We start from the raw sequence: 25452 nt of genomic DNA on the forward strand, positions 1-25452 counted from the left end.
CCATATACAGATGTTAAAAGGAGAGATTATTTTTACAAGAATCTCACATTGTTGATGAAGAGCACATCAAACTACAGAGCAAAAGAGGATAGAATCAGATTTTTTTTCTCCTCAGGTACATCTAAACCCTGTGGAGTGGTGATTTTAATTCACAAAAGGGTCTCCTTTGTACTCGATCAAAAATGGGAGGATGATGAAGGCAGACTAGTAGCAGTCAGGGGTGCCCCTTTTTGTAAACCAGTCATTTTGGCATCTGTGTATGCCCCCAGTCGGTACGACCATAGTTTCTTTACCAAATTGATTTTGTGTATTTCAGTTTTGGGTTCAGTTCTGTTATCATAGGTGGTGATTTTAATTGCATTTCTGATCCCTCTTTAGATAAATGCTCTGCATCTGTAATTCCCCGTCTGGGTCCTGGGAAGGGTATTCCTTTCATATGTGACTCTCTTTCGTTGTTGGATGTACGGCGGTCACATCATCCGGAGGAAAGAGATTATACTCACTATGCCAGAGCACATCCCACGAAATCCAGAATTGATTGTATTTTGATTTCTGAATCCTTTTTCAATGCTGTCAGCAAAGTGGATAAAGGGCAGTTGGTGATTTCGGATCATTGCCCTGTGATCTGATCTTTGGGGGGGAACTCCTGGGTTTGACTCCCTTTTTAAATGGAGGATGCCGGAATGGTTTTGTAAGGAGAGAGATTTTTCACAATTCTTGCAGAAGAGGTGGCAGTATTTCCTGGAGGCCAGACAGCAGCATAGGGACACCCCATTTTGTTCTGGGAGACACCAAAGGTGGTGATGAGGGGAGAGATTATTCAATATGTTAGTCTGAAATGGAAACAGAGGAACAAACAGACATTGGACCTGGGTAAAAAATTGGGATACTATAAGAATCAGTGGAATAGAACTACTTTTGAAGAATGGAGACTCTGCTTCTGAAAGGTTCAGGTAGTCCCTAATGATGATCTTCACCAGAAAGCAGCAAGCACCCTTTTCATTTACAAGCATAAACTGTTTAAGCCAGGATGGTTGCTAGCTAACCTTACTAAGTCACATTCCCAGGTCTAAATTTATCAGTAGCATCAAGAGACCTAATGGTTCATTTGCAACTTCGACATCAGACATAGGGGACATGTTCTGGGATTTTTACCACTCTTTATATAATAAGGAAATCCCTAATTTAGAGCGCCAGAATGTGTTTTTTGAGCGTTTATGGTTACCTCATTTATTGCACGAACAGGTAGATAATTTGAACAAGCCAATCACTCCCCTAGAGGTTTCTTCGGTTATTAAAGATTTGAAATTGCACAAGTCACCGGGACCAGATGGCTTAAATTCTTTCTTTTATAAATTGCTTCAATCATCAGTAGTTCCTGACCATTGTACTCTCTTTAATCATATGATTCAAAATCAGACTATACTGGACTCCATGTCGGTTGCAGCTATAACTATTTTGCCTAAGCCTGGGAGAGATTTAACGGACCCTGGTTCGTATAGACCAATTTCCTTACTGAACCAAGACATAAAAACTCTATGCTAAAATCTTGGCTAACTGGTTAAAGTATATTTTACCTGATTTGATATCCCCACAGCTAGCTGGCTTTGTCTTTGGCAGGAAACCCTTTCCTAAATTCAGGCGGCTGCTGTTTACTTTGGAAACCTGCATTGCCCAGAAAGTAGTAGTAGACTCTTTATTGATTTGTTTTGATGCGGAAAAAGCCTTTGATAGGGTGGCGTGGGATTTTTTTTATTTACTGCGTTGAAGGCTTTTGGTTTTGAAGGTTCCTTTTTACATGCTATTCAGCTTCTTTATCAGGACCCCAAAGCTTTTATTTGCATTAATGGAGCTGCATCTCCCGTATTTAAGTCTCGGGAGGGGAACGTGGCAAGGATGTCCCTTATTTCTCCCTTGGTGTGTTTTATCCTTAGAGCCCCTGGGATGTAAAATTAAACAAGACTTAGCTATTATGGAAGTCTCTGTTGGAACCCATGAGATGAAACTCTTACTCTTTGCAGATGACATGTTGATGGTACAAACCAATGCCCCATTTACCCCCCCCCCCCCCCATTCCTTTTGAGGCATATTTATAATTTTGATACCTTCTCGGGGTTAAAATTGAATCTCACTAAATCAGAAGCGATGGGTATTAGTGGTCACCTTCGTGATATCTGGGTTAATTTCCCACTTGCAAGGACAAAAGACACCGTCAAGTATTTAGGAGTTAAAATTCACAAGAATCCAGCCCTTTTGTATCAGTGCAATGTTGCGCCTCTTTTGCTGGAGTTTCAAAAAAACCTGTCAGGTTGGAAACATTTTCTTTTATCATTACAGGGGCGCATGGTGCTAGTTAAAAGGATTTTGATACCCAAACTACTATATTTATTGATGATGTTACCTCTTATTTTGAAGAAAAAGGATGTCCATTTTCTTCAGAAAATAGGTTCTCAATTTTTGGGGGGGTTTTAAGTGGGCACGGCTACGTTTTTTGTTTTGGCCTCTCCTAAAGCAGATGGGGGTTTGGCTTTGCAAATATTGGGGTACATTTTAAAAAACAGCGCGCTCGTACTTTTGTTCGCTCAACCAGCGCGAACAAAAGTACGCCAGATTTTAAAAGATACGCGTGGCTAGGGTCGGCGCGCGCAAGGCTGCTCAAAATCGGCAGCCTGTGCGCGCCGAGCTGCGCAGCCTGCCTCCGTTCCCTCCGAGGCCGCTCCGAAATTGGAGCGGCCTCGGAGGGAACTTTTTTTTTTGTCCCCACCCCCCCCGGCCCTATCTAAATCCCCCCCTATCTTGTTCGATGGTGTTACGCCTGCTGGCAGGCGTAACTTGCGCATGCCGACTGGCCAGGCCCCGACACAGGCCGCTGTGTCGGGGCACTCTGCCATGCCCGCAGACCGCCCCAGACCGCAGACACGCCCCCCCCGGACCGCCCATTTTAGCAAGCCCCGGGACTTCCGCGCGTCCTGCGGCCTATGCAAAATAGGTGCGCCGGCGCAGGGCTTTTAAAATCTACCCCATTATATTTTACAATTTGGCATGCCTTTTGCAGATCTTTGGGGACTGGTTGAAATTCCAAATTACCCAAGATAACCTTATGGTTTTCATGGACCAGGAATTTGTGAAACCGTATAACTTAATGTACTTGCTGCATGCACCGCCCTAGAGTGCTGCCCCTTTTGTATCTCATTCTTTGTTGATTAGCCCCATGCGGCAATGTTGGCGTGCTCTTCAACAACATGTGGGATTATCCTGGCAAGCCCCTCTCTGTTTTTGCCATTGTGGGGGAATCCACAATTTTTACCTGGTTGGGGTTCTGAAAATATCTCCCAGACTTTATTGTCAGGGTCTGGTCAATTTATTGCCTTTTGTTAATTTACAGGATGGATCAGTGGGATCTTTTTTTCTTTTTGCTGCCAATTTCTCACCTTTGCTAATGCAGATTATTTCATCTATTTGCAAATCATTAGTTACATTAAGTAATTATGTATAATTAAGTAATTATACAAGTCCATCACCACAATATACAAAGCTATACAACAAAAACGTGGCTATTCAAAAAAAAGCCTTCCCAGACTCGGATTAAACCTTAACTCACCTCCAACCATCTTCCAATAACTACCCATATGCAGAAAACCAACACTTCCTATCTCTACCCTCACATAATAAATCCTACTATTAGTTCAAATGGACAATTCCTAACAATTACCACAATCTCCTGTTAATGTACCTCATCAAATCTTTGTAAATGTACCTTGTCAAAGTTAGATTAATATATTATGTTAATTTTTTCATATCACTTCTCTGCTCCAAGTTATACTTACCCCTGTTTTATTGTAACTGTAATTGTTTTTTGGTTCAACACATGTTATTTACTTTGTTCTCTATACCTTTCATCACTCCCCTGTTTATTGTAAACCGGCATGATGTGACACTCTCACGAATGCTGGTATAGAAAAAACTAAAATAAATAAAATAATTGTGGGTGGACGATTTAAGATCCCTTACAAATGGCCCTTTTCAACGACTAGTGCATGTCAGTACTAGAGCCAGGGTTTCTATCTCGATGTATTATAAGTTTTTGCATTCGTCTTCTCAGTATAATATTTATTCTGTTTTAGCAAGCACATGATCTTCAGTGTGAGTTATCAGAGGATGATATATATGTGACTGATCAATTAGTGAGGAAAGCAGTGTTAGTGTGCTATATTGGGAAATACATGTTAAAATATTACATAGGTTTGTGTTTTGGCCACATAAAGCCTACCTGGCAGGTATAGCTACGTCTGATCAATGTGTCAAGTGTCTGCAACTTCAAGCTACTTTATTACATTGTTTATGAGATTGCGCTGTGACGCAACAATTTTGGCAGTCTGTTAAGCAATTTTTTGCCTTTGCTAATGTACCGCTAAATTTTTAGGGCTCGATTTTTTTTTTTTTTTTTTTTCTCATTGGTCATAGAGATCCTGCAGTACAAGTTAACTTGTCTGCTACAATTCTTCTCCTAAAGGGATGTCTGGTTGCATTGCGATTACTTTTGAGGCATTGATTAACCGAGTTGGGCTCTATAATTGATATGTGGACTAATGCTATGTTAGAATTTATATTTGTTGGAATTAAGATTCCCTGCTGGAGTCATCACCGAAGAAACGGACGATCACCTGCAACATTTGAAAACCTTTTGTGTGGTCATTACCGGAAGAGCTGATTGCATTTTAGAATCCAATTTAAGAAATGTTGATTACTCCCTCTCATATGGGGATGGAGGATGGAGTTTTGTTTATTTACTTTCACAATGTTCCCAAGTGCTAGGCGGTGGGAGGGAGGTTGCAGAGGGAGGGAAGGGATTGGGGGAAGAGGAGGTGTACAGCTAATGGTGTTACCTTTTGTTTTTTTTCCCCATATTTCTTTATTAAGAATGCTGTACATTAACTCAACAAACAAGCATATTGCAAAAAAGAGAAAAAACGCATACCTTTGAGTTTTGCACAACACTCAATTTTCTGGTCATTGTTTATTTATTTATTTAGTTTGAACCTTTTTTATACCGACATTCATGTAAAAATACATATCACATCAGTTTACAGCGAAACAAAAATTTTTTGGAAAAAACATTGCATAGAACAGGGGTTACATCGAACTGGGACCAAGGATATTAAATACACACTGCTAACATATTATTTCAATAAAGTACAAGGGTGAAACGGAACAGAAAGGACCACCACCTTCTCTGAGGTACTCAGAGTTACTTCTATGGCAGGGGGAGGATAAGGATCTGGTAAGCGGGGGGTTAGGGAATGCTTTGGTAGTTTAGCCAGAGGATTACAGCAGGTGGGGAAGCTAATGGTAGGTTAACAAGAAGATTTCAACAGGAGCCTAAGAGACTGCTAGTTCTCTTATAAATTGAACTGCTATCGCAAGGGAAGGGAGGGTGGGGCCGTGAGAAGAGGAGGGTATGAGGTTGAAGAATACACTGGTCGGTGATAAAATATCTGAAAAAGCTAGAGAGTGGCAGAGCCTGCCGGCAGGAGAGAGGCCCTAGCCAGGGTCAAAACAAGTGTCCTGTCCTGTCATGGGTATGAGAACGTCCATTCTTTAGGGAAATGCTTGTCTGAAGAGCCACGTTTTAAGCTTCTTTTTGAAGGTCAACGGGCAGGGTTCCTGACGGAGATCAGGGGGGAGAGCATTCCATTGTGGGGGACCTGCTGTTGATAGGGTGCGTTTCCTAATTATTACAGTAACCCTCCCACCCTTCTCCCACTCCCCATCCCGATGCTATGAGTCCATGGCTTCAGTAGACGGTCAAGTCCATATTTACTGTTAGAAGACATTATATATAAAAAAAAAATAAATAAAAAGGTTAAGAAAAAGAAATCTCATTACTTGTTCTTCAAAGGAAACCTCGTTTGCAATGACAGCAGCAATGTCAGATAGAACTTAAGCCAAACATCTTTGAAAAAGACTTTCTTCTTAGATGAGAGGTTATGGAACTTGGACCCATATTCCATTTGGAAAAGATCAGTCATGAGCGATCTCCACATGTCGAGAGTAGGAGTTTATGATTTTAACCAATTAAGTAAAATATACTTTTTGGCTATTAAGCAAACCTTAGCACACAAAACAACATTATCTATTTAAACAGGCCTCCCCCGCATCATTGTTTAACAGACAGGAAGAGCAAGACCATTGAATGCGCCTATTGAACCAGGTCATTAGCTGCTTACGCGTCGCCTCCCAGAATTCTTGTATAGGGACACAGGACCAAAGACAATCTATCAAGGAAGCCTGGGGGTCACCGCATATGGCACATACACTCCATGCGATTAGCCCCATCCTGTGTGCCCTAGTTGGGAGTGAGCAAACGTAGGAAAATAGATGCCTGAAGAATGTCTTTTTCAAATCTTTATTGGCTGGAGATGCATAAAACAATAAAAAATTGAGTGATAGGAACCCTGCCCGTTTTTTATTGTTTTATGCGTCTCCAGCCAATAAAGATTTGAAAAAGACATTCTTCAGGCATCTATTTTCCTACGTTTGCTCACGGCTTTTCTAGATCGCCTACCTTGTTGTTTTTTGGGCCCACCCCTAGTTGGGGTGTGTACAGTTCTATAAAAAATTCTAATTTTCATTTCCCTAAAATTTAACATTTTGTGATCTTGTAAATAGAGAGCATTCTCGCAGCATCTGAACATCTAATTCTTCTGGAATGTCTGTTTGCCACTTAACTAGTAAGTGATCATAAATAGTATATGAAGAGATATTCTGATGAAATGTATACAGGTGGGAAAGGGAGCCTTGATGTGCCTCAAATATCTTAAGGAGAAACAGGGACTGAGAATTTTCTATGGGACCCCTAGTGTCCTTAGTAAGTTTTTGATAAACAGCCCTGAGACGTGCATAGAGCAAAAATTGGGTAGAGGGAAGCCCCAACACCTCCTGGATTTGAGCAAACGTATATAATTTGCCAGAAACAGGATCTGTAAAATCTTTCAACTCCCAATTAAGTGAATGAGAAGGGTTGTGTTTCCCCAACCAGCCCTGTTGGGGAATTTTCGGGTGATTGCTTAGTGGGTATTGAGAAGAAATATGCGATGGTAAGTTCAAGAGACTGCGCAAAGGTCCCCAAATCTTACGCATATTGATGATCAGGCCAGATCGCACATGAACCTCGGATAAATCCTTTCTAGATGCATGTAATACAAATTTAGGAACGAAGGGCGAACATATGATTTGAATTAATTTTACATCTGTATATTCTGAAGTGGAGTGAATCCAGTCCCCAAGGAAACTTAGGTTAGCCCATGAATGCAGTTTGAAATCAGGTAAATTAACACCCCCATGCATTCTAGGTGCCATCAACAGAGAATATGCTAGTCTTGGCCATTTTCCTTGCCATAGAAACAAGCCTATAATACTTTTTAACCACTTCTGCTCTTTAGAGCGCAAGATAATTGATAACATTTGTAATAAATATAGCAGTTTCGGGGCAATTATCATTTTTATCACGGCTACCCTTCCGTGCAAAGTTAAGGGGAGAGAACGCCATCCTAATAGTTTTTGCTTAATTTTATCAATGAGGGGTATATTTTTAACATACCATTGTACAGGGTCCTTATGTATAAGGATCTCTAAATACTTAATAGTGTCACCTGCCCATTTCACAGGAAAAGATGCCCATGCCGGGTGGAGATTCCCGGTTATGTCCAAAGCTTCAGTTTTATCAAGGTTTAGTTTGAAACCTGAAATGCTTTGGTAGCTGGCAAAAATCTGTAATGCCACAGAGAGCGCCTTCTTAGCATTCAAAAGTAGAAGCACTATGTCATCTGCAAACAGTAGCATTTTATAGTGCATTGAATCTATTTTGATACCAGTAACCTCCGAGGCTGCTTTTAACTTAGCAACCAAAGGTTCAATAGTTAGTATAAATAACAAAGGTGATAACGGGTATCCCTGGCGGGTACCATGACACAATGGGAATTCACTTGATAAAAGGCCATTCACTAATATTCATGCTATAGGGTTAGTATAAAGTAGTGTGATATATTGAAATATCCGGCCAGTAAATCCATATTTTTGAAGGACCTGCTGCAGAAAGGGTCAAGCCACCCTATCAAAGGCTTTTTCAGTGTCACAACTTATAATCAAAGGATCAATAATTTGACCCTATTTACATAATTCTAGGGCTATTAATACCTTATGTATATTAATGGTAGACCTTCGGCCTTGGACAAATCCAACTTGGTCTGCTGAGATTATCTGGGGCATTAATCCCTTAAGTCGATTGGCCAGTACTTTCGCATAAATTTTAATGTCTAAATTGAGAAGGGAAATAGGGCGATAGGAAGACGGAAGTAGAGGGTCCTTATCAGGTTTTGGAAGCACCACAGTTGTGGCAATCTTCATCTCCGTAGGCATTAACCCCCTTTCACTCATTTCCTCATATACTGCACATAGAATGCTCGAAACATTTTGGGAAAGAGATTTATAAAAAAGGGCATCGAACCCGTCCAGGCCCGATGCTTTCAAGGAGGGTAATGATTTAATAGCTTTGGATATTTCCATTACCGATATCTCTTGATTTAATTTGATCCCCATCTCTTCTGGTAAGGGGCTTATATGTAAACATTCAAAAAATGTCATAAAAACTGGGTCTATCTCCTCAGCCGAGTATAAGTCTTGATAATATTTAGAGAATATTTGTGCAATCTCAGGGGTGGCTATTTTTATAGTTCCCTGCCCATCTTTAACAGCACAAATTAACTTTTACCTTTGTTTTTGCTTGAGAGTGTTGTTTTGTTTATTGCTGTAATACCTGAAAACGTTCAATAAAAATAATTAAAAAAAAACAAAACAAAAAACCCAACTTATCCGGCTAAGTCTCAATATTGCTATTTAGCCGGATAAGTTATCTGGATAAGTAGCACTGCCCCAATCTGCCCAAAGCTCTCCCACAGGTTAGCTGGCTAGCCTGATCGCTGGATAAGTGATCTATCTGGCTATCTATCTGAATGTAACCGGATATTCAGCGACTGCTAGATTGCTGTGTGAATTCTACTCATCTGGCTATCTGGCATTTGAATATTGGGCTCTAGAACTTTGGTGGAAAATTTTAGACCTATCTTAAATGCAGACTTCCTGACAAAAGTCATAGTGTGTGCGGAACTGCAGTGGACTGAAGAATTCTTACAGGAAAAAAAGCATCCTGGATCCCTGTCAGGATTCTGGTCTGGTCACAGAGCTGAGAGCTTACTGGTAGTTGGTGATGGGAGAACATGTGCGGTATTAATTCTGCAAGATTTCTCAGTGCTGTTTGATGTAATAGATCACTAGGTGTTGCAGCAGCGGTTAATAGAGCTGGATATTCATGGGGTGGTATACAGTTGGTTTGTTTCCTTTACAATGGGTCACCCTGGGTGATTCCAGTTCGGTGGAGTTTCCTCTGTGTTGTGAATACTGCTATGACCAGTATTGCTTAATATCTTACTCGGAGTTCTGACAGAGTCACTTTTACACTGATCATAAGAACATAAGGCTTGCCATACTGGATCAGACCAAGGGTCCATCAAGCCCAGTATCCTGTTTCCAACAGTGGCCAAGCCAGGTCACAAGTACCTGGCAGGATCCCAAGGGGTAGATAAGATTCCAAGCTGCTTATCCCAAGAATAAGCAGTGGATTTCTGCAACTCTCCCTTAATAATGGTTAATGGACCTTTCCTCCAGAAACTTGTCCAAACCTTTTTTAAACTCAGTTATAATAATAGCTTTCACCACATCCTCTGGCAATGAATTCCAGAGCTTAATTATGCGTTGAGTAAAAAAACTTTTCTCTTATTAATTTTAAATGTATTACCCAGTAACTTTGTGTGTCCCTGGTCTTTGTACTTTTCGAAAGAGTAAACAATTGATTAACTTTTATTCGTTCCTCTATGATATCTCTTCTCAGTCATTTCTTCTCCAAGCTCCTAGTCCTAACCTCTTTATCCTTTCTTAATAGGGGACTTGTTCTATCCCCTTTATTATTTTGATTGTCCTTCTCTGTACCTTTTCTAAGTCCGCTATAACTTTATTGAGATGTGGTGACCAGAACTGCACACAATACTCAAGATGAGGTCTCACCATGAAGCGATACAGAGGCTTTATGATATTCTCTGTTTTATTCTCCATTCCTTTCCTAATAATCCCTAGCATTCTATTTTGCAGCTGATTTCAGCTTATTCTCAACGATGACCCTAGATTTTTTTCCTGAATGGAGACTCCTAATATGGAGCCTTGCATTTTATAGATACATTTTACTTAGTCACCTGGTCCACTTTGGCATTTATTGCAACCTCTCTACTGGGATGCCCTAATTTCCTTGTTCTCTTCAAAGATAAATCATTCCGAACCATGCGCATCTGAGTGACTGTTGGCTTTCCCCCATCATCTAATTTAAAATCCGCGTTCTGGATTTCAGCTTTCAACCTAAAACCCTAAATTTTGGTTTTCAGAACCTTCCTCTGGCTCTTTCCTATGTCATTGGTACCCACATATACCAAGACAGCTGGCTTCTCCCACCAGGCAGGAAAGTTACCAAGCGTTCCTCACTTCCACCAACCACCCAGCTATCATCCTTCTTAATAACTGAATCATCAACTACAATGGCCATCCTAACCCTTTCCTTCTGGGCACGTGCCCCTGGAGACCTATCCTCGGTGCGAGAGGATACATCATCATCTTGAGGACAGATCCTAGGTACAGGATTGCTTCCTGCCTCATCAAGCTGATGCTCTCCTTCCAGGGGCTACCAGATTGGAGGTGGGACTTCTCTACTATGTCCCTCTATAAAGCTCTCTGTCTCCCTTAGCTCCTCCAGGTCTGCCCCTCTAGCCTCCGGAGATCAGACTCATTTTCTAAGAGCTGGGAGCTCTTTGCACTTGGCGCACACATGGCCTCTCGCCAGCTGGGAGATTATCATACATGTGGCATGTGGCACTCAGTGCACAAGACTGGAAACCCTCCCTCTCGCTGCTGGACGACTTCCTGCATCATAATTTTGTTGATTTGTTATCAAGTTAAAATTTCTAAGGGAGCAGGGATGTAAAGCTAACCTAAAGTACTTTTAATCTATAGATTTATTTTATATGTGCGATAGCACAGAGGAGAGGCGAAGTGAACAGCACACACATATAGGGAAAATCACAACAAGAAAATGTGCGGCATACAATGTACTGGACAATAATAATGTAACAAACAAACAATTATTTATTTTGCATTTGCACACAAAACTTGTGCAAGGTATTTAATATACAATTAACAGTGTTGTACAATTAAGTGTTGTACAAGCTCTACTTGTACAACACTGTTAATTGTATACTAAATACCTTGCACAAGTTTTGTGTACAAATGCAAAATAAATAATTGTTTGTTTGTTACATTGTTATTGTCCAGTACATTATATGCCGCACATTTTATTGTTGCATTCATTTTATATGTGTCTGGCAATGACCCTCAGCACACTACAATTAATCTACCTATATCTTCCAAGTTACCCAACTTATTGACTCTTGTTTTGAATTTGATTCCTTGGGGTATTCAGCCGGCTAGCTCCGCTCTTTCACAGAACAGCTACCTCCTGCCCCAGGAACGCCCCAGACTTACCCGGCTAGAATTTAGCTGGGTAAGCATTTAAAAAATGTACCCCTTTATGTATAAAATCTGCAACAAATTATTTCTATGAAACACAATTACCATGTAAAATCAAAACATTTTAAATTCAAATAAAAACAGATAAGTTCTAGTGTGGTCTCTGGAAGCTGGGGCTATGGAGTTCAAAGCCTGGATCGTTCGCTGTGATCCCTGCAGTCATATGTGGTTATGTGGTGGTGATGTGAAAAATAAGCCACAGTTAAATCCAGCCAAATAACTCTGTCCTCACAGGCTCCTAATCTGTGTCATCTGTGTTTGCTGAGATTGAACTTTTCTCTTGCCCGCTGAATTTTCCCACTTCAAAAGGGGATTCAGAATCCGGGGGGTTTCCTGGATGAAGGATTGAGTTTAGAATCACATAGCTAAGACATCAAGAAATGGAATTTTTCAACTACGAAACTTAAAAACAGCGGTTTGACTTTCCAGCTTTAGCTTCACTGATCCAGGCATTAGTGATTTCACACTTGGATTATGGCAACTCCCTTTATGCCCAGCAAAGCATCATGGCATTTGCAAATGCAGCCGCCCGCCCACTCACGGAAAACAAGACAAGGCAGCAGGCAGCTTCAGTTCTGAAAATGCTGCATTTTCTCCCTGCGACATGATGGGTTAAATTTAAGGTGCTTTGCCTGGTTAAGTGCTAGAATTGGATGAGACCATCCTAGCTATGCTCCCAGGAAGAAAGCCTGGTTGTGCCTTCCGTTAAGGAAGTTAACCTGGTAGTCACACGTAACTGAGCATTTCATGCATCAGGTCTTCCCTCTAGAATCTCTTCCCTCGTGAATTTTGCTGTATAAAGAATTACATCTCTTTAGGAGGCACTTGGACATAGTTTAATACCCGTGCTTTCTAAGCCGGCTTGGTACTGATTTTATTAGTTCTGGTATCATGATGGGAGGTAAGCTAAGCTAAGCCATTGAATATGTACGTTTATTTCCGCACTTAGACGTATACGTTATAGCTGGCTAAGTTTGGACCTGCTCTATGGCTCGTCCATACTTAGCCGCATTAACTTACGCAGCTAAGACAGAATATCAGTAGTTAGCCGCATAACTTGTACGGCTAACTCGCTCCGCCCCCTTCCACCCACTACATGTCCACAAATTTTGCAGCTAACATTTTAGCTGTAGAAGTGACTTATATGACTTAAGCGGTGGCTGCAGAATGTAGGCGCATATTTAGCAGCCATTACTTAGCCGCATAAGTTATACTTATCCGGTTAAATAGCACTGAATGCACTTTGAATACTGACTTCTTTCTTTGCCTTGGTTTGGATGTATTATTTTATTAATTGTTAATTGTATTTTATTTTGATAGCATTTACTTTGAACCCTTCTATGTACTAGATTTATAATTATTTGTATTTTTATTTTGCTTACCTGTTTTGGGTTTGTTGCTTGCTTTTGGCTTTTTTGTGGTTTAAGCAAGGAAGAAATACTTTAAATAAATATATTTAAGAATACAGGCTCCCATGGCACAGAACCTTAAATATGCTGTTACACTCAAAAGTACATCCCTTGTATGGCCACATGTCAGCATACACAAAGATAGTGTAATGAGCATGCCTTTGAAGTGTGTGAGCAGTAAATAAACCTCTATTTCTGAAGCCTTGACCGTGGTGCTATTGCTGACACATTTCGATCTTATTTATTTCCTTTATATACCATCAATCTGTAGACAATCTAGATGGTGTACAATTAAGAAAAATACAAAAACTTAAGTAAAGGAAAAACAACAAAATTAAAATAAGCAAGGACAAAATAAAATTCATTTAAAAATAGTAAAATACATGAGACAAAAATAAAAATTATCTAAAAATTGTTTGTCTCAAAAAGACACTTCTGACCATTATTTACTGCTAAAACAATTACATTAAAGTGTCACAGGCATATCTGACTGCTAAACATTGTTCAAAATTAAGTTTCATAGGCTTTTTTAAATAACCAAGTTTTAAGGTTTTTTTTTTTTTTTAAATGTTTTAATGTCTTGTGCTAATCCCACATCTCTCTGTACATTTGCTAAAGCAGGTTTTATACTTGGCAGCTATTTCTGTTCAGTTATGTGACAGTATTTACTTCCAAGAAGCTAATAGCAGTGCATGTTTTAATATGTGGGCTTCTCCGGCAGCAGGTGGTTTGCAATGTCTGCTGCACACTCCTGCACCAAAATTCATTGGTTGCAAACATCTGTAAAGTGAGGCGAGCATACGAGGCACTTGAATGAAGGCTTAGAACCTGACTCACTGAGGCTTTTCTCCCATTCTGTGTCCATGGGGAAAAGTGGAGTCACTCAGGTCCTTAGTAGTCTGTTCTGTACAATACCTTGCTGAAGTCTCGATGCTGCACAGCCATATGTGGTGTTTGACTGTTTAATTTTGGAGGAGGGCAAGGGGTAAAGAGGTCAGATTGGTGGAGGGGGTATGAACTCTCTTCACTCAACCCCTGCTCTGAAACCTCTTCCCCACCCCCCTCACTCAGAATGCGCATTAAGGGGTCGATTTTAAAAGGTCTGGGCATACGCACGGTTCCCGGTGCGTGCACATGGACGTGGCTATTTTATAACATGCACGCATCGGCCTCCTCCGCCTGCGGGGGGGGGGGGGGGAGGGAATTTTAGAAAAATGCACGTGGCCACGCGATCGGGCCTAAACCAGTTCCCTAACCCTATCCTTCCTCCCTCCCTCTTCCGCTCTTGTCCCCGACCCCTAAACCTATCGTAGCTTTCCCGAATTTTTTTATTTCAATACTTACTGCTCCTCCTCCGGAGTGTCTAATGGCGCTGTCCTGGCCCGTGCCCTGCCCCACCCCTTTCTTGAGGCCCGGCACTTCTGTGTGTATCGGGAGTTACACGACTGGCCGGGCCCTTTCGAAAATGCATGTGGTGCACGCAGGGCCTGGACACGCGTGTAATCCCCCCCCCCCCCGATTTTACACATGCGGCCTATCGAAAATTTGGGCTTTAGTGTCTGTCAAAATCTGCATTTAACCTCTTCCTGTCCTTAACGTTGTAGAACTGATTTATCATACGTTTGAAACTCTTCACTGGTAGTTCATGCCGTCTTTGTAAGCTCAGTGAGATGCAGAGAGGGAAGAGTCTCCAGATAGAACAGCAAGGGGCCTGCGCTCACTGCCAGCCTCTTTGACTTTACGAGCAGAATCGGGGGAATGCACCTTGGAGCCACCCTGGAGCAAAAGACCTTATAGGGAGCTCCTCGTTTGCCTCCCTTATCATTTCTCTGTTTGTGGGGACTGAAGAGATGTAAGAGGGTGAGGGGAAAAAAAAATAGGAGCAAGCTTACCCATCTCAGATGTTTGCTAATTTGGTGTTTTTCCTGTGTGTTGCCATGTTTTTGTGAATACTGACATGCCTTTCACAAATGGGTGGAGTTGATTTACATTGGCATTCTGAATTCCTCAGGCTGGGGACCATCACCTTACAAGCGCTGTCAGAAGCTAACAGAAGGCTGTGGATGGAAGCCATGGACGGCAAAGAGCCGGTCAGTATCGGAGCTGCTCAGAGCTTCCCTCTAGTGGTGAAATGCTGCATTCACAGATAGGCAGGCTTGCCCTTGGTGTGGTCATTCTAATATTAGCACATTCTCAAAAAGGGTTGAAATGTTCTGAGTACTGAGTGGAGGCTGTTCCCATCTGAGGCTTATTTTCTATAAAGTTAATTGTGCATATACCCCTTCCTATTCAGGTCAGCTGCAATAAGGGGGGGGGGGGGGAGGGTGTAACCTAGAAGCGTTTTGGGTACAGACATGCAAATGAGCATATGAAGAATTCCCAAAACACCAGTCTGCAGTACTGAGAGGGCTTTTGATCCAGAATGTTCCTCCTCCTTTGTAAATACAGTTGGACCCCAGGCTGGGAGCTGGCACTGGGGGACTTTATTTCCAGCTACGTCCCAGGATTGTTTCCCCTATTTTACATCCTTGTCTCCTAGTCTGGTCCTGGGCTAGGGACCATGAGCCAGAGCTTTCCCTGGAACCCTGTATCCAGCCACTAAGCCTTGACCATGACTCCCTCCCCTTAGGGGACTGTGAGCGCTGCTGCCTCCAGCTTTTGTAAGCCCAGCTCACTCTGGAAGCAGACGATCTGGTTTGGAGGTTGAACAGGGACCTTCTGCATGGCAGTGCACAGTACTTGCCACCTGACCTACCAGAGCAGCCCACTCCAGAGGGTTTTAAAGCTTTTTTTTTCTCTGTACTAATTAAGAGCAGGATCTGGGTCTCTGATGATCTCAAAGTGGCCAGAAAGGTAGATAAGGTGATTGCAAAAGCCAGAAAGATGCTTGGCTGCACAGGGAGAGGAATGGCTTAGCAGAAAAAAGGAGGTGATATTGCCCCTGCTTAGATCCCTGGTGAGACCTCACTTGGAATACTGTGTACACTTCTGGAGACCGCACCTTCAAAAGGGTATAACAGGCCAGAGGGAGGCTACTAAAATGAGCAGTGGTCTTCATCCTAAAGCATATGGGGATAGACTTAAAGATCTAAACTTGTGTTCCCTAGAGGAAAGGCGAGATAGAGAAGATATGATAAAGACATTTAATTATCTCAAAGGTTTCTATACACAGGAGGTGAACCTTTTCAGTGGAAAGGAGGGGTCATGCGATGAGGTTGAAAGGGGGAGACTCAAGAGTAATCTAAGGAAGTAATTACAGAAAGGCCTCCCAATGAAGATTTTGGAGACCAGGACAGTATCACTTGAAGAGAGCATGGGATAAGCATAGGGGATCTCTTGGGGATTGGTAGGGACTGTAGAGTTAAGCGGTTGGTGTGGCTGGGTAGATTGGATGGGAATCTGGTCTTTTGTCCACCAATCATGTTTGTTTCTATTTATGGATCAAAGGGCATGGAAATTTGTAAAGGAGCCACCTCTGCCACGGAGTTTGTAAAAACTGAACTTTCCTTCTAGAGCCCGGCTCCTGCAAGTCCCCACTGTGAAATGACATGTCTTCCCTTGGAAAGCATCTCATAGTCTGAGAAATGAAAAAAAAGCTCTGCATTATTTCCAGGCATAAAAGTTTTCATTGTTTACCTGAGTAGTGTGAGGTAATGTCTGGTGAGCAGGAGTGTGATGAGGCCTGCTCAGCTGGCAGAGGAATATCCTCACTGGGACACACCAGCACGTAGTTATCCTTACATTTCTACCTTTCCGCCTCAGGCAACCTTGTGTGGCTAGCTGCACGTGTAAACCCCTGCCAAAGGACATACATTTTCCTCCGTAAGCATATCTTTCTTCAGCTCTGACTTCCTGAGCATGGATTCTTTCCAGTGGAGGGGATTTCCTGTACTGTCCATCCTGCTTCCTGTCCTGTGGAAGCCCAAGGTCTCAGGGAGCACACAATGCCGTCCGGCGGGGGGGAACTCCCAAGCTGCTGCCGCATCCCAGACTTATTTTCATGGGGAGGCAGTGGAGGGTGGTAAAATGTGAAAGCCGACCCAGGACCCCGGGTTTCTTTCGGAACCAGGCACCTGTGTTTGCTGGAATGTGGAAGCGCCACATAATTATATCTCCTCCGCATCCCTTAGCGTGACTTTGGTTAGATCTAAAAGCTGCTAAACCAAGGTAGGAAACCATTCATTAAACCTGCAGCTGTTTGTTTAAAATAGTTCATACAACTTGAACCGTTTGATGCAAGGAGTTTTCTTCTGTGAAACACGCAAGGCGACAGCAGTTAGTATCCGCCATCGGAGGCAGGGAGTGGCAGAGCCCCTTTCTAGCATGGGGTAATGATTTTTTTTTTTTTTGCACACCGAAAGGTAGATTTTAAAAGTGCTGCTCGTGCAAAAAACGGTCTCACGTGCGCATAGGTGGGCCGTGCACTAGCAATGTGAATTTTAAGAAGCCAGGAAGTACGAGCGTACATACCTGTGCGTGCATCAAGAATAAGGAGCTCGAAAAAGGGCGGGGCTCGAGTGTTCCAGGGCCAAGACTTACACACGTAGCCCCGAATTTTGCAAAGGCTGGGAGAGAGAGAGAGAGAATCTGACACTCTATATACCTCCCACTGTAATAGGGGCCCTTTCAACTCAGGATGGGCTTTTTTTTTGGGGGGGGGGGGGTGGTGTTACATTGGTCTGCCTAGGGCACAAGGATCTGTAGACCCTTGTAACCCTGCCCCCCCTCCCCCCCACAACTGCCCCTGACTTGAAAGGGGCCCCTCTTACAGTCAGGCCGATTCAGTAAAGTCCGTGGGAGAGTGGGCGAATGCCCAGGCCACTCGCCTGTGCGCGCGATTCAGTATTTAAATTAGGTCCGGCGATAGAAACGGGCAAAAGGAGCGGCGGCTGTCAGCGGGTTTGACAGCTGACGCTCAATTTTGCCGGCGTCTGTTCTCGAGCCTGCTGACAGCCACGGGCTCGGAAACCAGACGCCGGCAAAATTGAGCGTCCGGTTTTCGACCCGACAGCCACCGGCTGACTTCAAATTTTTTTTCTTTACTTTTTTTACCCTTCGGGACCTCCGACTTAATATCGCCATGATATTAAGTCGGAGGGTGCACAGAAAAGCAGTTTTTACTGCTTTTCCGTGCACTTTCCCAGTGCCCGAAGAAATTAGCAGCTTGGCTGCACATTTTACTTTCTGTATCCCGCGCGCATACCTAATAGTGAGGGTGCTATTAGGTTCGGCAGGTTGGACGCGCGTTTTCCGCCCCTTACTGAATAAGGGGTAAGGGAAAACGTGCGTCCAATGACAGGTTAACAGTGCGCTCAGTCGGAGCGCACTGTACTGTATCGGCCCGTGTGTGAGGTATATAGAGTTTATTTATTTTATTTATATAAAAATTTTATATACCGATGGTCGTTGGGAACATCTCGTCTGTTTACAAGAAACAGAATACAGCGAACAAGCTTTACATAAAACAAGGAACTGAAGTAATAAATTTAGGGCTAACAAGGCACCGAGAAGGTGAAGAACTAAATTTCATACATGTTCGGGAACTGAGAGTGTCAGATACTCTCTCTGGTCACTTGTTGAGGATGTTATTAAAATATGTGCGTAAAGGCTGCACACGTACACGCAGCAGGGATATTTTAAATGATACACTTAATTTTATATCATATCTCTGCTTATTTATTTATTTATTTATTTGCTTGCGTGAAATTCGCGCTTTTGTAGGCGCATGCACGTTCCTTTTCAAATTAACCAGCGTGTGTGTGTTGGGTCTGGGAGTTCTGTGGTTTTGCTCCATGCACCATTACTGTGTGTGTTTTGAGGCACACGGAGCCCTTCCCACGGCTCCCGCTGGTGTTCCCTCTCTAGTGCTAGTAGTCAAGTCAGTTCCTGAACATGCGCCATGATGCCTTCTGTCTAATTTTTTCATACAGTTGCAGTGAAAGCTTTGGAAAAAGAAGCAGAGCAGAGCTTGGCTTGGAGTCGGTAGGGACACCGAGGCCTAGGCGTCCTAGCTCAGCTCTTTTATGCTAGCCAGCGCAGTTCCGAGGCACAGCAGCTTGGACCTTAGCTTTAGGGTACAGAGGAAGGGGCTAACAGAAAAGGGTGATGTCCGCATGGAGCAGCAGAATCTTCTGCCTCAAAGTGGCAACTGAATTGATGAGTTTGGTTCGATTGTTGCTTGGCAGCCTTGGTACGGTGATAGAGGGTGGGCGACCTCAAGGAGTCCTCGTCTAGTCTTCCTTCTCCGTGCCCTGCTTCCATCTGACTTTGAGCAGGCTGTGGTGGAGGGGCAGACTCTCCTCCTGCGGTAAGGGAGTGCTGCATGTAGTAGGAACAGTATGCGGGGCTCCCTGTGGTGCTTTCCTTTGGGCTGGTCTCCTTTTTGTTTCTAACCAGTGCTTCTCTTTGTCTTCCCCAGATATATCACAGCCCGATAACAAAGCGGGAGGAAAGTAAGTCACCTGAGCCCTAGGCTGCAGGGATTTTAGCTGATTTTAAGAGATTGTAATCCTGTTGTACTTGAAGGGTCTGTCTTCCCGCACTCTGCACCCCCCTCATTATCCTCCCTAAGGAATTTCCTCTTCGTGTTCAGTTTTTTTGTGTTGCACCTTAAAGAAAAGGGTCTTAGGATCCGTGCATTGGGAAAAATATAGCAGACGGCACAGTTTGTTCCTATATAAACCAATCCATGGGAGCTACATCTAGAGGGCAATTTTCAATGCCATTTGCAGGAGGAATAAGGGCTCCGTGTAAACCAGCTGTCTGAAAACTGCCCGTCCCCAGTGTGGATAAACGCTGTCAGCCGCGCCAGGATGCACGGCCACAGGCCTTCCAGCACACAAAGTGGGTGCAGTCGACAAGTTTCAAAGTGAAAGTTCAAACGGATTTCCCCAGCTGTGACACTGGGGGCAAAGTCCATGGGTTAAAACTAACCTGCTGATTTCACCCCAGCGCTGACAGTGTGAAAACAGCCCCCATGGTTACAGAATGAGTTTGATTTACAAAAGACGCTATAACTTCCTCATCTGCCTTAGCTTTGCACATCAGGGGTTGATATTCAAAAGGCCACTGAACGGACGCATTTACCCAGTTATCGTCCGCCAGACTTTGAGCGTCATTTATCCACTTACAAGTTCCATTCAAGATCCAGTTACGTCTGCCCACACAAATTTAAGGGGAAGTATTTGTGCAACATTGATGGTACAGATTTAGTTGGAAAGTATTAGATTTCACCTGGGAATGCCCCGTCCTGCCCCCTTTATACCTGATAAATGTATAAAGCACGGGATCCCCCGTCCTGCCCCCTTTCTTTCCTGATAGATTTGTGGAGGTAGCAGCTTTGCTCAGACAAATTTAGCCACATAAAGGGGCCAAATGATGAATGGCTAAGATTTATCTAGCTGCTTTGAAACGTACTCAAATTATAGGCCTAGGTAAAATATCCCTTGGAAACTGCAAGAAAGCTATAGGAGCAAATCCCTCCCTCAACTCATGTTAATCATAATCTCAGAAAATAATTAAGCTGTAAAATATTTGCCTAACTATTCCCCTGTTTCCATGAGGTCTTATGGTAGAGGTAAGGAATTAGTGTAAATTCATAATGAATAAAGCCTATAGAGGTAGATAGATGGAGAATCCCTTGTGCAGATCAGAGGTGGTACAGGGTCAGGTACATGGCACGTCCCCTTAGCTGAGGAAGAACGTGCACGAGCTGTCCTAAGAGAATACACAGGGAAGGCCTAATGTCAGCAAATGAAAAACCCCTCTACAGCAGGTGAATTTCAGTATCGCATCTCAGGAATGGAAGCAGAGAGTCCAGGAGTCATAAACGCGAATTTTAAAAGCCTGGCGTGCTCCAAAACCGGGAGATGTGCAAATATGTGGTGCCCGCGCGGGCGCCGAGCGGATTTTGTAAGGCACCTGTTTCCTTACGTTTCTCCCGCTATGCGCACAAATGAAAATTTCCAAAAGAAAGGGTTGGGCGGGGGTGTGGGCGTTCCTGGACTCCAACTTCAATTTTGCGCGCAAACGCGCCCTGACGCACACGGCAGGATTCCCTGCTGCCTAACTTTTTACTTCTGCTATGGATAGCGTGTAAGTAATAAAATAAAAAAAAAATGACACAAGTCAGCGGGGGTTTTAAGGGTCGGCACTTACGGGGGGGGGGGGTGGAGGTGGGCTATTAAAGGAGAGGGGGTTGGAAAGTCCCATTGCTTCCTTGGGTGAACTGGGAACGAACTGGGAAAATGGGCAATTGTGTTGGCACGCGTGTCTGTTTCTTAAACCCCCCCACTTACGTGGTGGAAGCAGCGTTTGCGGGCACAGCCTGTTGCATAACATGCGCCTACGTTATTAAATGACTGCGTCCTTGGGCGTGAGCCGGCAAACGCGCACACCGTGCCCCCACACGCTGCTTTAAAAGTTACCCTCATAGGATTTTCCAAGACCCCGAGTACTATTCCATCTCTGCACGCTCCTTTTCCCTCCTCAACAAAATTCACTTTCAGAAAAGATATCAGGGCTTCGGGTTCAGATATTGAAGTGCTTTTTATGTAGATTAGTTGTGTGTGTGCCTGGATCCATTAATGACCAGTCGGTAAGTGGTGTGGTGTGGTGCCAGTGTGTACAGGAAGGCAACGTTAACAAGAGTTTTAAAAAGAAAAATCTGTGAATATGTGTGGGCCCTGGACATCAGGGAATCTAGAGTCCCTGCTGCCTCAAGCTTCGCAGGGCGCACACAGGAAGCATCGAAGTCTTTAGTGCGCAAAAAGGTTTTATAGCTCGTGGGGGCTTTCTGGCATCCCACATGGGTTGATGTTCTGGAGAGCGCTCAAAAGAAAGGCAGAAGAATTTTATTTTTGTGAAAAGCAGCACTAAAAGATGAGGGCATTAACTGGCTAAGGAGAGGCCTGCTTAATCTAATGTGCTGTTTCCTTTCCCGCCGTAGTGGAGCTGAACGAAGTGGGCTTCAAGTTTGTGAGGAAGTGCATCAATGCTGTGGAGTCCACAGGTAGGCAAGTCAAGCAGGGAAAAGTCAGTCTGCCCCCCCGTCCTTCCAGTCTCCACTTCCCCTCGATCACACAGAGCTTGACTTATTTGCTGCGAAAGGGGCCCATCCTGCCTGGAGGGACTTTCTGGTCTCTGGCTGGTCCCTCTCTCCATTTCTCAGGCTGAGCCTTTGATAAACACATTTTTAACAAAGCACTTGCCAAGAAGTTGCTGCTGAACTGAGCTACCCTCTGGGACAGCCCTGAGACCTCCTTTAAGGAGGCAATATCCTCTAAAAATCCCCTTTCTCTAGCTCTGTGCTAATTCCCAGCACACACTGCAGTGTTGGAATGTATGTGCATATGATGTTTTTACAGTTGCATTTGATACACTTTAGTGCGGCTTGCTGTTTGTGAGGTTGCTCACGCGTCTGTCCGTGCTCCTTTCGGTCACAGCAAAGGCATCAGGTTGTGCACACACTCGCTGGCCTCTCACAGTCCTAGTGGGCAGGCAGGCTAGGCAGGTAGAGCAACCCACTCTTAAACGGGCCGATACAGTAAGGACGCGTAAGAAAATGTGCGGCAGTGCCGGGCGCCCGCTCGTTTGCCGCGCGCACATCTTGGTTCACAAGCCGCTCGAGTCAGTATTCAAATTAGACGCAAATCCAAGCGGCGTCCAAAGCGCGTCAATGAAGCGGTAGGCGTTCGCAATCCGTTTTACTGTATAGAGCGGTATGCAGCGCCTATACAGTATCCAGGGTGCGCTGGTACCTGTCATTTGAAATGTCATTCCACCAGGTAAGAGGATGGTTCTTTTCTACAGACGCCGCGACCTTGGACGTCCGGCCGGGCGCTCAAGGCAGCGGTGCCTCCGATCATGGACGCCCGGATACAGGCGGGGGAAGGTTCATGAACGGAAGCCGCGACCTCTGACGTCCAAGGTCCCCGCTGTCTTGAGCGCCAGGCCGGAAAGGTCCATGAACGGAAGCCGCAACCTTGGACGTCCGTAGAGGCGTCCACGTCTCCGCTACATGCGGCGGGCGGAAACGGATAGGCATCCTTTTCGGCAAGCGGTAAGGACGCGTAAAAGCCGATACTGAATCGCGGGCATGCCTTACGCTTCCAAAACGTGCGTCCAAAGCGGGTTAAAAACCGGGTAACTTGTTGAAAACTAATAAAAACCGTTTAAAAAAAAAAAAAAAAAACCGGGTAACCACGGCCGCGCTTTACTGTATCGGCCTGAAAGCGAGGTTACTGTAATTTTAAGAAAACAGGGAAAGCAGAAAGGTGCCCTCCCCCAGGCGATTCTGAGTATTATGGTCTATCTGCATTGACCTGATGGACGGGTGCATTACTCTTCAAAGCTAGACCCAAACGGAGCAAATCAGGCCAGTACAAAGAGGTTACTGATGATCTGCTGACCGCCGGCTCTCCATATGTAAATGGAATAACTTGCTGACCATTGCACCCAGGGGCACTGACTTTTTTTTTTTTTTGTTGGGGGGGGGGGGGAGTCCAAGGTTAACATGGAGGGGGCACTGTGCTACTTGCTCACCTCACTCTGTCTCTTACCCCTGTGCTATGTGAGTTTTCATGGCAGTAGCTACAAAACCATTTCATTTCTGGCAACTCTCTGTATCTTCTGTCTTTTCAGTTTTCACTATCTCTTTGCCCTGCTTATCTCTCACTTTCCCTCTGTGGTTGTGGCACCTTCTTTAGGCAAGTTTTAATTTCTTAGGATTGCTATAGAGCAATTATATAAATGGGCTTCCAACCACACTAGTCATTCCTGTGCTTTTAAGGTGCTGAGAGATTTGGGGGGGGGGGGGGGAGGAATAATTAGCTCAAGGGCAGTGGACAGTGTTCCCTGTTCAAGTTAGCCTTTTTAAAGGGGCAGGGTATCATGGACTGACAGTGATCCCAGGCCCTCTTAACTGCTGCATCTTTGACTCAGATGTGACGTGACCCTGCTGCTAGGGGATGGGACCTAAGACAAAGCTCCCTTCTAGCTAAGATACGGTTGCACCTCCTGCAGGGAACAAAGAGAGATACCGGTCCCTTAAGTACCAGCTAGGGTTTCCTTTCCTGCTTTACAGCTTTTCTGCGGGGTTTTAGCTTTTTTGTGTGGTTGGTTGGATCTGGAGCTATTAGGATTTTGATAAAGAAATAAGTACGTAAAAAATTAAAAGGGGGGGGGGGGGGGGAGACAACTGGTTGCTGCTGTTCACCCTTGCGTTGACTTCCCACCCCAAAGAATTCCTGCCATAAGAAAGTATCCAGTCTGTCCAGTTAGTTCTTTGTTAAATCTTTATTAAAATTTTGGCCTGGCTATTTCCTCCTGCTCTTTTGGGCTTCCAGCTCAGGTGGAACTGGCACCTTAAGCCTTCATATGCAGCTACCTGGCGTAGGTCACCTATCTTTATATTAATCTTCCCTCCCCAAGTCATTGTAGTGGCCAGGAACTAGACTAGAGCACTCCAGTAGGTGTCACCATTGAGCAATGTCTGGGATTCCCTCCCTCCAGGGCCACCCTCTCTAATGTCACTCAGCTGCACACATCATCTCCAAGTTCCTGAAATCTGAGGGGGTGGGGGACTTGCAAAAGGAATTATTTTTGTTTTAGTTTTATTTTTTTTTATTTCTTAAAAAAAAAAAAAAAATCATTGTGTTCAATAAGTTGAAATTTACACCTGATATTTGTGAAGGTTTTTTCTCTTAAAAAAAAAACAAACAACAAGAAACAAACATAAAATCAATTTAGAGTGTTATGCAGGAAATTTTAAACCCAAAGTTTCTAATATAATTCAGTAAAGCAGACTTGGCCCAGAATTTAGTGGAATTTTATAATAGCCAAGTGTAAAACAGCAGCTCCACGAACCCTCCCCTGAGCAGGGCAGTCTGTGGCCTAGCTGTCCTGAGCATTTCAATCGAGCTCGGCCTTCAGCAGCTGAGTCTGTGAGAACTCCTCCCATGACCCTCTTTGAATCTTAACACGTGAGCAAAAGGTTAGGTCCCCTCACCTTCTCATGGATCCCTGCTGTATAAAAGTGAGCTTGGAAGGAGGTGCATGTGTCTCCCGCTGAGTCCGACCTAAAGCTTCTTTGTCACGAAGCACTAGAAACAAGTTTGGATGACCGCTGCTTATTCTTTCTGTATTGCTGCCACAGGAATGACGTCAGAGGGTGTGTACCGGACGGTGGGCAGTAATATCCAGGTGCAGAAACTCCTTAATGCCTTCTTTGGTAAGAGCTGGGGATTGTGTGGTTTTTTTTCTGGCAGTTTCAGAATGACAGGCGCATGGGATTGGAATGCAACCTGAATGAACCGCAGGGGGTCAGCCTGAGGGTATTGCTGGCTGCATGCTTCCAGAG

General features: G+C 44.0%; 1 protein-coding gene across 2 annotated transcripts in view; it reads left to right on the forward strand.

The window, feature by feature from the left end:
• The window catches only part of OPHN1 (oligophrenin 1), a 235543-nt gene that overhangs the window by 168468 nt on the left and 41623 nt on the right, over nucleotides 1–25452 (forward strand). For both annotated transcript variants that reach the window (XR_003857530.1, XM_029607285.1), the window contains 4 exons: nucleotides 15106–15184; nucleotides 19513–19546; nucleotides 22042–22104; nucleotides 25249–25323. Coding sequence is in view for 1 of the 2 variants with exons in the window: in XM_029607285.1 (XP_029463145.1) it covers nucleotides 15106–15184; nucleotides 19513–19546; nucleotides 22042–22104; nucleotides 25249–25323 (251 nt within the window). In the remaining variant the exon portion in view is untranslated. The remainder of the gene's footprint in view (nucleotides 1–15105; nucleotides 15185–19512; nucleotides 19547–22041; nucleotides 22105–25248; nucleotides 25324–25452) is intronic.

Source organism: Rhinatrema bivittatum, chromosome 6, assembly GCF_901001135.1.
Source record: "Rhinatrema bivittatum chromosome 6, aRhiBiv1.1, whole genome shotgun sequence".
Classification (NCBI taxonomy): Eukaryota; Metazoa; Chordata; class Amphibia; order Gymnophiona; family Rhinatrematidae; genus Rhinatrema; species Rhinatrema bivittatum.